Below are 13,080 nucleotides of genomic sequence, written 5' to 3' on the forward strand. Positions count from 1 at the left end.
CCCGATATGTGCCTTCATGAATTCAGCATGTCGCACCCACCTTGTCTAGCCAGTTTTGAATTGCTCAGTTTCATCTTCTCCAGCTGAAGGTCATGTTGCTTAATTAATCTTAATTAGTGTTGTGGGCATCTCTCGAGCTCAATTATCTCTTTTTTTAATTGCAGTAACATACCATATAATGTTCTCTGTTTGATGCGATGTTTTGCACAATAGTTTAATCCGGAAACTGAAAGAATTAATTTGTTCTTAGAATATGTCTCTAAACGGGTGGCCAGGTAAACTGCATGTTTGTCACAAATGCCTGGGCTCACTAGTCATCGTACTCTATTGCTGATGTTATATACACAGAATAATCGGAATCGTTTTGCCCAGTTCTGTGGCTCTCAGATCTCTGTAGGCTCTTACGATCAGACTAAAGTTAAGCAAAGATGTCTGGCATTTGTCAGCTGAAAGGCTTGGCCACAGCCCAGGAGAGTTTACGGTTTTGCTCTTGTTCCATAAACATTTAGTCCCTGTGAACTGGCCCCTCTCTGCATCCCCAGCTATGGTCTATGGTCTGAGCCACCTCTCAAAAGGGACCGACTGCCCAGGGAAATCTGACACACCAGCGCGAACTCCTGCCAGAGCAGAACCAGCGCAATGCAGGACCGCTGCTCCTGGAAAAGCACCTCGGTGTTTGCGATGGCTTTGTGACAAATGGGAAATTTCCTTCCCTACCACCTGCTTGCATATCTTTGCAGGGCCATACTAGTTTCTTTTTTCAACAAAGCCCAGAGCTGCTGGCCTCCCCTTTTTTTTTGCCAAAAAAGAAGCTGGGTCAGTGAAAAATTGAACATTACAGCAAAACTCTTGCAGCAAGGACAAAGCTGAGCAGAGGCAGGGGACTCCCCCGAGCAGTCCGTAGCCCCGTGTGGCCCTGATGCTGCTGCACTGCTAGGCTCGGCTCTGCTCATCAACTTGCCTTGTGGCACCCTTTGCTGTCATGCTTTCCTCACTTTGCTGCACGTGGCTGTTATTCCTTCAGCAATACAAATGGAGGGGAGCACAACGTGAGCTGCACTGGCAACCAGGTGAGGTATGCAACCCCTGAAGACAAACGCTTTCTCGCCAGCCACCCACACACTCACACAGACATATACACTCAGTCATGCGCTTTACAGTGAAAGTACAATATTTGCTAAAGAAAAACGTGCAGGGCCTGACTGGTTTGCTATCAAAATTTCCACGACCTTTCTGCTTCTTCTTGAACTGAGCAGGGAGGTTTAGATGCATCAGCAATCTCTCCATGTGCAGGACACTTGGGTTTTGCAGTTTAGGAGGCTGATGAGAACATGATGATCCTTGGAGACTCGAAAATAAGTACTGAGGGGGAATTACTCCAAAGCAGCATGCAGCTTTCACTCATACTTCAGGAATCGGCTTCATCCGAATGGGGAGAAAATCCAGCTGGCCCAAAGCCCTTACAAGCATAAATGCTGGTTTTCCGGTACATATGGCAGTACCATTCAAAGAGCTATGACAATGATACTGTTTATAGCTCTGAAAATGGCGCTGCCATCTGCACCATGGTGCAGCGGCTCTCATCCCCAGGACGCGACTCTGCAGCAGGACCCGTCCTGTGCCCTGCTCTTCTATGTGCTCAAGTGTCCTGCTAAAACACAGCGCAACTCCCGGGTCGTTAGTTGAAATATATGAGAATGGAGGCACTATTTTGGTTGAGAAATTCCTGCCATCTTAAAGAAAAGCACCCTTGAAGATCCCGTTGTGGTTTTCTGGAGGAAAAGACAAGGAGATCCTGGCTGCACAGTCTTCTGCTGCTGTTGGTACAGTTGGCAGTCAGAGGAAGCATCGCTCTCCCCCCCCTACCCCCCTTCCCTGCAAATGCTAAGGAGGCTGTTGCAGTGGTGCAAGGGAAATACAGTGGCACAGGCACATATGCACACACACACACATGTGCCAGTTTCCTCTTCTACCCTGCAGTTTAACAGGAAAAAAAGGGAAAGCCTTCCTCTCTTCCCTGATTCCCTCCATGACTGGCACATTTTCTTTCCTTCACTTTTGATTAAAGTCCAGATGTTGCAGTGGAAATGTACTGCACTTCCCTCCTGGACTAGTTAGTAAATGCTGCACAACATTGGATGTTAATTTCTCCTGGAGAACAAGCACGTGGCGTTCGCAGGGCACAATGCGCACACTGCACATACCAAACAAACTGCTGGATCTCCACTTTGCAATTAATCCCAGTGTGCTGCTTGCAATGAAGCATTGATCATTATTATTGCCCTTTCCAACTGGAAGCCAGTTCTAGGCTGGGTATTTCCAGTCGCTCTTTGAAAGCAGTCTCAAAACGGAAAGATTTATGCTTTAGAAAATTGTGCAGCCCCTCATTTGTGTTGCTGAAACATCTTTCCAAGACAACTGTTGTATGACTGCAGCCATAACTCCCACCAGAGATTATCCTTATCACATTAATGCATTGTAAAGTAGGAAGAAAGACAAAAAGGAGCTAACTTTTCCTTCTCCTTGGCAGTGGCATCCTATCTGTAGTCCCCCAGGATGATTGTGGGAAAAGGTTTGTGTTACAAGTTGGAAATACTTTTTCTGATGTCTGAAGCATTTAGATCAGCTGTGTTCTATGACAGGCTCTGGCCTGTCAGTGCTTTTCTGGCTTTCCTCTCAGTGCTTTTAAGCCTCAAAAAACTCCAGCAGGATCTCAGATAACTTTTCTGCAGCCTTGCTGATTATCTCATCAATAACAAACTGTGACAAAATCAACTGGGGTACCATAAACAAGGACAAAAAGAGAAGCAGGAGAACAAGAAGCAGTTTTATCATCCCAGTTCTTTCTCTAGCCCATGCTAAATAGGCCCAGAGCTGGCATAACCCCTAGGGGTGACATTGGCTCATGGGGTTGACCAGAAGACGACTGCCACGCTCTGGCAGAGCTGCCTGTGCCACGGCCGTGAGAAGGAAAGTGAAGGTGCCCACGGGTTGGGACAGCCTTCTGGGTATTGACTTTGGCTTTCAGGCCAGCTGGGATGGACATGGCAGCTCCAGCACAGTATGTTAGCCTTGGGGATTGACTGGAGGACCCCACTGCCTCTCATGCATTTCATTAGCAGTAGCTGCTTGCCCTCCCTAAGCTCTGCATTCTCGCCTACACAAAGCATCCTACCACGTACATTTTTTACCTTCATTGTAACAATTCAGGATGGCGTCACGAGTAACTCAGGTTTTTAGAGCAAGGTTAATGCAAGGGCTAAAATAGCATTTAGGGAGTCCATTTATCTTATAGAAATACAAACAACTTAATTTTCTATTCAGATTATAATATAAAGGGCTCTAAAGCAAATACTATCTCAGAGAGAACATCTGCATAGGTTTAAGCATGGATTTTCTAAGTGGCAATTTGATTTTAAAGACTTGGCAATACTCTGAATTTACTTGGCCCATGAAAGGAATATATTTAAGCAAGGTGCTGTATTGTTTTATGAAATCATTGTTCAGCAGCACAGTCAATCCTTTTTGACTACAGTTTTTGGGGATCTGCTTTCTTTAGTATTTCAGGAAATGTATGCTGTCAAAACTTTGTAAAGAATTGTTTAAGGGACCAGGAATGTAGGAGTGTGTGTGTTGCTCTGGCTCTGTAGGTAATTGCCTAAGTTCAGCAATGGCTTAATGAGTCTGTTGGAAAACTTCTCCCTTTGGCCATCCCTGTGGAGCTCCATTTGGGGACCCCATAATGTGTAGCTCCCTGGCCAAAGGAGCTAGCAAGTTTTTTTTAACAGCAGATACACGTACCAAAATATTGTAGTGCAGGTCCATTCTGCCCCGACGCTCTAGCTCTCTGCTCTGATTCACAAAGTGAACCTCCCATTGTCTTTCACCAGTGACACCGAGGAAGAGTGTCGTGGTTTAACCCCAGCCGGCAACTCAGCCCCACGCAGCCGCTCGCTCACTCCCCCCGGGTGGGATGGGGGAGAGAATCAGAGGAGTAAAAGTGAGAAAACTTGTGGGCTGAGATAAAGGCAGTTTAATAGGTAAAGCAAAAGCTGCGTGCACAAGCAAAGCAAAACAAGAAATTCATTCACTACTTCCCATGGGCAGGCAGGTGTTCGGCCATCTCCAGGACAGCAGGGCTCCAGCACGTTTAATGGTTACTTGGGAAGACAAATGCCATCACTCCAAATGTCGCTTGCTTTCTTCTCCTCCCCCAGCTTTTTATCGCTGAGCATGGCATCCTATGGTCTGGAATATCCCTTGGGTCAGTCGGGGTCAGCTGTCCCGGCTGTGTCCCCTCCCAACTTCTTGTGCCCCCCCCCAGCCTAATCGCTGGTGGGGTGGGGTGAGAGGCAGAAAAGGTCTTGGCTCTGTGTAAGCACTGCTCAGCAATGACTAAAACATCCCTGTATTATCAACACTGTTTTCAGCACAAATCCAAAACACAGCTCCATACCAGCTACTGTGAAGAAAATTAACTCCGTCCCAGCCACAGTCACTCATGTCCTTAACAAAAGAAATGCAGCAATCCACATTAAACAGGGAGGCAGCCCCAACCAAAGTACTGCTCCTAACTAACTCTACCATTGCATCCTACCAGGGCTTCTCATTTCATCACAATTCCGTGTTTTGGAACAGCTAAAGTCACTTCCAAATGAAGACTGCCTTGGCAGCCTGCATGGATTTTTTTTTTTTTTTTTTTGCAGACCCTAAGTAAAGTAGTGGTGACTTTAAAGACTGTGATAAATAAGGACTGGTCATCAACGTCAAATTGTGAAATACAGCTCTGCACATCTCACAGCCAGGGTAGCAGGAGTCCATCCTGTGAAGGTGCCTGCCAAGCCATGGGGTCAGGTCCCTGGTTACTGCTAGTTAGGTAGAGCAGTCTAAGAGGCAATGGACTGTACTGATTTAAACAAGCATGAACTGGCTTGTGCCAGTGGCAGTTTGCTTTTTTGTCCTTGCTCCTTGTTTCTTTCCGAAACTGAGCTACTTTCGCTGTTGTCCTGACCTCTAGGGAGGTATTCTTCACTTTGACCAGGAAAGTTAAAATCCTACCAGACCAGACTGGTAAGGTTTTGTAACTAGCATAGATACAATTGACTATACTATGGAAAATCATGATTTTCCTCTCTGTGACTAGCAGAGCAAGTGGAGACGTATTACATTCAACTGTTAGTGGGTCACAGGATTTGGCAGCACCTCAGTTAGCTTGGATTGTTCCAGGCAGAGTCAATTATTTCACTGTAAACCAGAGATAGCAGCACACCGAGATGGAGACTGTAGATCACCTTTTGTTTGCTCTCTTCACTTGAGCTTTTTGGAAGAACTGCAGCCAAGACGGATTACAATTATGTGACGGACATGCCGAGCGATGTTTGTGTAGGGATAAGAGCATATGGCCATATGATGGGAAATGACAGTGGAGAAGTTGCCAGAGGGAGGAAAGCAGACACAAAACTCACATGAGGACATTTCACAAACACCTGACACAAAGAACTGAAGGAGTAACAGACACGTTAGACATCTTTGTCTGAAATCTAGACCTTTGAACTCCGTGCTCAACCCCCATCTAATTATGAGCACCCAGTAAAGTCTCTTAGATCCCTAAATGCAAAGAACCCAGAAAAGCTATGAACCTGCCTCATGCAAAAGCTGCAGGAACCTCCTAACCCAGGTTTGAGGGAGTCTCAGCTTTCCAGCCCCATCCCGTCGGCTCAGGCAGGCTGGCATTGGTGACAGCAGCTTAGTGAGCAGAAAAGGATTTGGGGTTCAGCCTTCAGGTCTCTTTTTTCCCACTGAGAGTCAGACTTGTTTCTCCCCCATCCTACAATGACCCACCACCTACAGGCTACTAACTGCTTTTGAGTACTGGTTCCTGCTCATGTTTTCTGTTGGAATTTTTCCATTCTGCACAAGTATGTAAATACACATGCAGCGCAGGAAGACTTTTTAACTTCTGTGGCTAATGCCTCTGCTTAGGAAAAGGAAAATGAGGTGAATGCCACCTCCTAAGCCACTGACTGCTTAAATACGGCAGTATCACGTAGCACATCAACAACTGAGAAGAACCAGGACAACCTACCCTCTGCACCTCATTCCAAAAAATCCATCTCAGAGCAGTGTGACCAGCAGAGTGAGGTGCTTCTTTCACCCCACCTCACTCTCATTGCCCTGTGGGCCAGCACAGCTCTTGTCCCACCCATGAAGGAGCTCAGGGGCCTTCCAGAAGGTGACATGATGTGGTGAAAGGGTCCGATGGCCTGAGACTCACTTGCACTCTGTGCATGGTTATTAACAGGCATGCAAAAATGGGTTGAAGATGGCAGTCAGCTGGTCCCAGGCAGTGGCTTTAGGTAAAGGAGTAAATTGCAAGATTATAATCCCCAGTGAGAGAGCTCACCCTCACGAGCAGGCAATGGAGCTCTCCCTGAGCTGAGATACTGCCCGTTTACGGTGTCCTTCAATGCTGTAGAACCGTGTCTTTTTCGTGGCCGAGGGTGCTTGTGTACAGAGTCTGGCCAGGAGAGGGTTACCAGAGACAGCTGTCCCTCCAGAGCAGGGAGATGGGTAGGGGAGCGGGAAGCCTAATGAGCCTCATTAGCACCAAGTGCCTTGGTAGAGAGGAGGAAATAAAAGAGCGAGGGTGGGAGAGCAGCACTTCTGGGTGCTGGAGTGGGTGTGGTGATTAAGGGAGCTGTATTAGTGCTCTGTTATCCTGGGGAGTATTGAAAAGGTGAGGGAAAGCTATTACAAAAGATAGCTATGAGAGGGAGTGACAGCTGTGCTAATCCTGTTCTCTCTGACAGTTATTTCAGCTGAGGAAATCTTTGTGGGTTGGGAGCTATGGGGCTTGTACCTGGGCTCTTCCAAGTGCTTCCCTTTGTCTTTCCTCTCTCCCAGGTGAGACACAGTGCTCCCTCTCCTCTCTAGCTGTAAGTGGCTGTGAGGCTGCGGAAGGACCTGAATATTGCTGAAAACCAGAGCTGCTTCTCATAGCCTCTGAGGCTTGGGAACTGAGTCCATCGGGGATGAAGTGGTGTGGGGTCATGCTGACAGTCATAGCTGGGAGACTGCTCTCCCTGCCCTGGACACTGCAAGGGGCAAGAAGATCTCTATTTTGAGGAGCTCTGCTCCATGGGTGCTTTTGTTCCTGCAGATGTATCCAGGGGATAGTCCAACGGGCTCTGAAATACCCCAGAGTCTCCTCCTAATCCTTCGAGTTTCAGTAATGGCCAGGAATGGGGGAATGGTGAAAATTAGGCTTTTCTTCTCTTCTAGTACTGTGCTTTCTGAGAAGTGCTCAGCATTCCCTTCCTGTTTAGCCAGGGATGTTCTCTCTGTGCCTGAGGTCCCTACTTCGTGTTAGTCTACTTTAAATTAGCAGCTTACGCAGCTTCCACTGGCTGCTTTCAAAAAGTCATTTTGGCAACCCCTTGTTGCTGAGGTATGTCCTTTCTTTTGTACAGCCTTTGAAGGGATGGTGCCAGCTCTCCATCGGTGGTTGGGAGTTCTGCAGTGCAAAACTTCAAAAGAAGGTTGAGTGCTGATATGGGGAGCAGATTGCGGCCCGATCACAGCTCTGACTCTGCGGATGCTGCATCCTATCCAGGGAACCTAGCTACAGAAAGTTACAGATGGCAGAAACAGAAACTGTGTTCTCCACTTTGAACTCTCCTGTCTTAAAGCAACTGTTGAAATCTGCTGCCTCTCTTTGATATCTGAGTGTCCTAATGAGGAGTAAGCAAAAGCATTGAAGGGAAAAAAGGAGAGAAACCCCCTGCCTGCCACAAATCTGTTGGGATAATTGGAGGTTTTGTGGCTACTGGGAGGTACAATGTCCCCAGGCTCTGCAGCTTCATCGGCTGGATACAGAGGGCATGGTCTGGAGAGCAGGTGGAGGGACTGGTAACATTGAGATGCTGGAGCAGTTGTGGGTGGGTGGGTGACACTGAAGGGCCAGATGCATTCTGCGAGTCTCCTGATAGAAGATGCAAAAGGCTGGTCAAGTATCAGTTCTTGTGACTTGTCATCCCAGTTTCAAGGTAGGGAGATAGTAATTGTGACCACCAGCATTTTCTTGGTCTCAAAATGAGCTCTGCTGCTTTTCCCTACCATCTTTCCAAAAACATCTTGAGCAGAAAACCAATATTATATTTATTTGCTTTTTAATGTTGAGCTAATTGGAGCTGCGTGCCTGGAAGTGCCTGGCCCCTGGAACATTCCTGTGATGCTTATCCCACTGAGGGAGGAAGCCAGCTGGAACCCTACACACCACCTGAGGGGAGAGAAAGCCTCAGAGCTGTCAGAAGGTTTAACTGACTTAAGACAAGTACTGGAGTCTTCCATATCCCTATGAGAACCTCTCATAGCTGTATCTAAACTCTAGGAATTATTAAAAGTCCTGCATGCTTTATGCATGGGTCAGGCTTGGTCCAGCCAAGGGCTGCAGAGAGCTCTTCTGTCCTAAGCGCAGTCTGTGATATATGGCGTTGTGCAGCTCTAATGTGAAATTAATCCCAGTTTGTTACTGTCCTCTGTATCTTGTTCTACTCCCTTGTGTGGTACCTACTGGTGAGACCCTGCACTACTGTAACACAGTCCTTTGAGTGAGAACGACCATCCCCAAAGGCAGCGTTCCTGCTGCAGGCCGTCTGCAGTATCCTGCAGGCTGGAGCCCACCCTCAGTGTCCTGGGATGAAACATCCCCATTCAGCTGGGGTTTCTGCCTCTACCCCACAAATCTTAAGCTATACATCAAATGAGGCTTTAAATTGTGTTACAGTGAATACTGAACAGACACACACACAGGGCTGCAGTAATAAAAGAAAGGACTTACAGAGCATGTTCACGGTTAGACAGGAGCCGGTCTACTGCAGAAGAGCAGGAGGAGCTTGGAGACAGAGGAACAGCCACTTTTAGTGCAGAAAGGAGGAAAGACAGACACAGTGAGGTAGTAAGGGGAGAAAGGAAAAAACACAGAGATGGTTAATAGGAAAATGCTTTCCAGCTAGCCTGACATTAAACACCAAGAAGTTATATTCCAATAGCGTCAAAGCTAGAGCTACATCCCCAAACCTCCCACTAAAGGGGAAACCTGATTTTTACAGTAGTGGTGGTAACTGGGTTAGAACTGTATGAGCCATCAGGTGGGGGTCCTTTTTTTTTTTTATAAGCCATTTTGGGAATCCTTCAGTTTTTCAAGAATATCTTTTTCCGGTCTCACTGATATGATTTTTTGGCAGGAATGCTCTGCTGAGCCTGTTTTCCAAAAGTTCTTCAGTTGCTCTAGGAGGGGATTTGGTAGTTACATACTGTCTTTCTCCTGCTAATTTCACGAGTACCACCAACCCATTTGGTCTGATTGAGGAACCTCTTTTGAGGAAGCCACCTGTATCTCTTAAACAAAAGTCTAGGGAGTAGTAACTAGGTCACTTAACTTCCACCCATGCTGACATGTTCACTGCTGAGAAATTTGATTTATGGAGGCAATGCGGTCCTGCCATAGACTCCTGGCTGGTGATTCTTGAGCCTTTTGACAGCTCTAGTATGCTGGAAATGTTGGTCTGCTTTTTTTAAGTACAGACGGGGGAGTAATAGTTGAGCTCCTTGATTTTGTTAGACTGCAGTGCAGGAATACAGCAGTTACTATTTAATTTTTTGTAAAGTTATAACTATACCTGGCTGCTAGCCAGCACCTGGTACTAACTTTATACTGCTGTTGGCTGTGAACAAGGTACTATTGGTCTCTCACCAATCCTCTGAAGTGTAACAGAGAATTACCAGTGCCTCTTAATGCACTTAACAGTTGTAACTCCTGTTCCTAGCCTTGCATTTTAATCCTGACCAGCCAACAAGAGGCTGATAAAGTGCAAATGGAGAAGAAAAATTTCCTATATAAACAGCAGTAGTTCTGATGTGGAGAAGTTAAGAGCTGCTTAGACCTTTTCATAAATGGGGATTTCCTTGGATCTGATGGATTTGTTTGGGTTTTTCCACATTGGCAAGGCGCCTGGAGATTTACAGGCAGGCCTTGGTCCCTGTTGTAGATTTTGATGTTACTTTTCTCTTCACCTGGGCTGCCCTAGGGATGAAAAACATCCTATTGCCTGTGTATAGCACAGGACCTTGCTGATGTTTCAACCAGTTGTATCCCTGGGCGGGGAATCTTTAATTTCTTAAGATATAAGTAAAAGAAAAGCTATGCTGCAGTTGATAATTTTCTCTATTGAATAACTACCCTCACATTAGAAATTTGTGCCTTATTTTCAGTACAAATATTCTAGTTTCAGCTTTCAGTCACAGGATCCTCTTTTCACTGCCTTAAAGACTAACATCCCCTTTAGGCACCGAACGAGATCATCCATGAATTTCTCACTGTAAGGCAGGCTTTCAAATATTTCAGCTACTTTGTGCTTTGTTCCCCCTGAATTTTCTGATTTTTTTTCATGTTCCTGATCTGGGCACATCAGAACAGGCTACAGCCTGTGAGTACACCATGTCAAGTACAGAGGTCACTTCTTTATTTCTACCCGATATTCCTTTTATTTCTTCATTTGTGGATAGGAGAGAACCTTTTGCCTTCCTGACCCACCGATGTGCTGAGCTGCCAGATTTGCTCATCCTCGATTACACACAAGCCTCATCCTTTGCAGACCCATCCCTTCCCCTGATAAACCCCCACTTACAAACAGCTCATGAGGATCAGAAAAGGGGACTCTGATCCCCCCAACACCTGCCCAAAAAGGGAGTTTTGGGGAACTAAGAGAAGCAGGTAGCTGAAATCTAGCTGCAGTGGAATGAAGATTACCTATGTTTGCCTTTCCAGCCATGGGGGGATATCACCACCCATATATTCAGGTCATTATAGGGACACTTCCAAGAACCTGAGCTGAAAGTCATGAGATGAGAAGGTGGGGGTTTTTATCCCATACTTATTAAAAAATGTGAGCATCAGCTCTAGCCCTTATTTCTCTGAGGTGTAGCAGATTTAGACCTTATTCTGTAACTATCATGAAAAATAAAAAATACAATGATAAATAAAGCAACATATATGGAAAGAGGAGCGTGCAGTAGAAACTATTTGCCAAACAGAAAAGGACAGAACAAGTCAGGAAACATGACGTACTTTGCAGGTTTGAAGAAGGTTTCACGAGCTGTGGACATGGAAGTTAGTGCAAACACAAGTGACTTAGCAGCTCCACTGAATGACGAAGAAAAGAATTACACATTAGGGCCAACTGTGAGAAGAAGGAAAAGATTTGCACAAACAGTTAACAGACCTGCCTTATTTTTTGCATTTCCTTGCTTTTTATTGACATCTCTAGTTTAATAAGAGCCTTCTCCTTTCAGCCCAACAATACCCTTGTACTCCTGCGTCTGCCCGTTAAGTACTTTGAGAGCATCATACTGGGAATTGCGTGATGTTTAGATCAGGGTTTTATTCTCCTTCTGCTGACTTAAAATGGGGGTTGGAGGGAAGGCTTTGCACTACACCTGTGTGATACACTTGATTGCAGAGGTGGAGTACCCTCAGAGCCCAGCTTCAGGCATTTCACTGCCCTGAATTGCCTTCTGGAGGAGCTTGTCTTCACTGATTTCTCTGGGGCAAGAGGGATGTCCCAGTTTAGGTGCCTCAATGGGGCGGTGGGACTGCCTCAGACCTCTGCCTTCTCTACAGAAGAAACATGTTTCTGACACTCAGACACTTGGATATTGCTTGAGCTTGCCTGTTTTTCCACCCCTAAAAGCCACTTAATTGGCTTAAGAGGCTGCAGGAGTCGTGTAAGTAGTGTCAGTGGCAGTGACAACATAATTAATAGCTAAAAATTATCCTGCTTGGGCATGAAAGCGTTGTAAGGCTAATTTAACCACAAGGGGTGTCTCTGAGCTTATGTTATCTGTGTAATAGTTTGACAAAAACTGTGGCAACAACAGCTGAGAATTTGGATTGGTGAAGAAACCAAATTTCAGGCATCTAAAAATTCATCTGAATTAGACAACTTTCCTTATGTCATGAGACTATAATTTAGAGTTGCCCCTTAATGTATGTCTGACATTTCTGAGTGACATTCCAAAGACCAGTCTCTGTCCAACTGCCTCTCTGCTGCTTCCCAATATATGTCCTTTTTACTTAAAGGCATGTATGGATTTTGCAGATCACTGAGGATCTAATTGCTTCCAAAACACTCGGCACCCAGGTCTGTACTGGAAGCCAAAGGGAGAAGCACAGCTGAAAATCAAAGCCTTTTTGTTTTGTCCGGGGCGCTCTGAAATACTTGCTTGTAAAACTCTGTGTGTGTGTGCCTCCTGACTTCAAACAAGATATGCAGGTGAGGCAGGACAGCTCCAGAGGAGCACAGCAGCCTGTTCTGCTTAACCCTTAATTAAGCTGATTAATAAGCAGCTCGACATAAGCATACACAATTTTACAGCCAAATCTTCCAAGGCAAACCCATGTGAACCTGTGCATAGGGGAAAGAGATTTTTAAGGAAATTAATTTAGCCTGTAGCTTATTTTGAAGGAATTTTATGGGCTTGTTTTAAAATTTATTAAGAACAGAGATTCTTCCAAAAGCAGATAAAGAAGTGTGTAACTAAAGTGCCTCATTTCCCTAAGTCCTTTGAGCTATTTTTTTATGGACTGCGCTCTTGCTCCTGTTTTCCTCACTCCCATATGATCACAGAAGCTGAACAGGGGGCTGTGCCTAAGGATGGAGCTCCAGGGATGCTGAGGTACCGCAGAAGCTGCATCTCCTTGCTGGGGAGGTGGATGTGACATTCCTGCTGGGGTGGAGCTGAGCAAATGTTCCCGTCTTCTGCGCTGACAGCACCGTGCCGTTGCCGGGTGCTGTGTTGTCGATGGTAAGAAACTTGAGCTCTTTGAAGATCTCGTGGTAACAACTTCTTGAAGTGTCATTTGTAATTGCTTTCTTGCCTATGAAGTAGTTGCTTTGTGCAGTTCTTGTCTCAAATATTGTATCAAAGTGTTACAAAGTGCTTTCATTGCTAGTAAATACTAACTACAGTGCTATAAAAACTTGTCAAAAAAGCACCATAGGGCATGAATCTCACTGAATA

At 45.7% G+C, this 13,080-nt stretch overlaps 1 protein-coding gene across 2 annotated transcripts in view; it reads right to left on the reverse strand.

Moving 5' to 3' along the window:
- The window catches only part of HTR4 (5-hydroxytryptamine receptor 4), a 145,868-nt gene that overhangs the window by 24,711 nt on the left and 108,077 nt on the right, over positions 1-13,080 (reverse strand). The window contains exons 7-8 of one of the 2 annotated variants that reach the window (XM_049829155.1): positions 8,840-8,915; positions 4,130-4,248 (exon numbers count right to left, since the gene is read on the reverse strand). The exons of the other annotated variant lie outside the window; for it this stretch is intronic. Of the exons in view, the coding sequence (XP_049685112.1) occupies positions 8,855-8,915 (61 nt within the window). The 3' untranslated portion in view covers positions 4,130-4,248; positions 8,840-8,854. Of the gene's footprint in view, positions 1-4,129; positions 4,249-8,839; positions 8,916-13,080 lie in introns of those variants that run through there. 2 annotated transcript variants of the gene reach the window in all.

The sequence above is a fragment of the Accipiter gentilis genome, chromosome 26, assembly GCF_929443795.1.
Source record: "Accipiter gentilis chromosome 26, bAccGen1.1, whole genome shotgun sequence".
NCBI lineage: Eukaryota > Metazoa > Chordata > Aves > Accipitriformes > Accipitridae > Astur > Astur gentilis.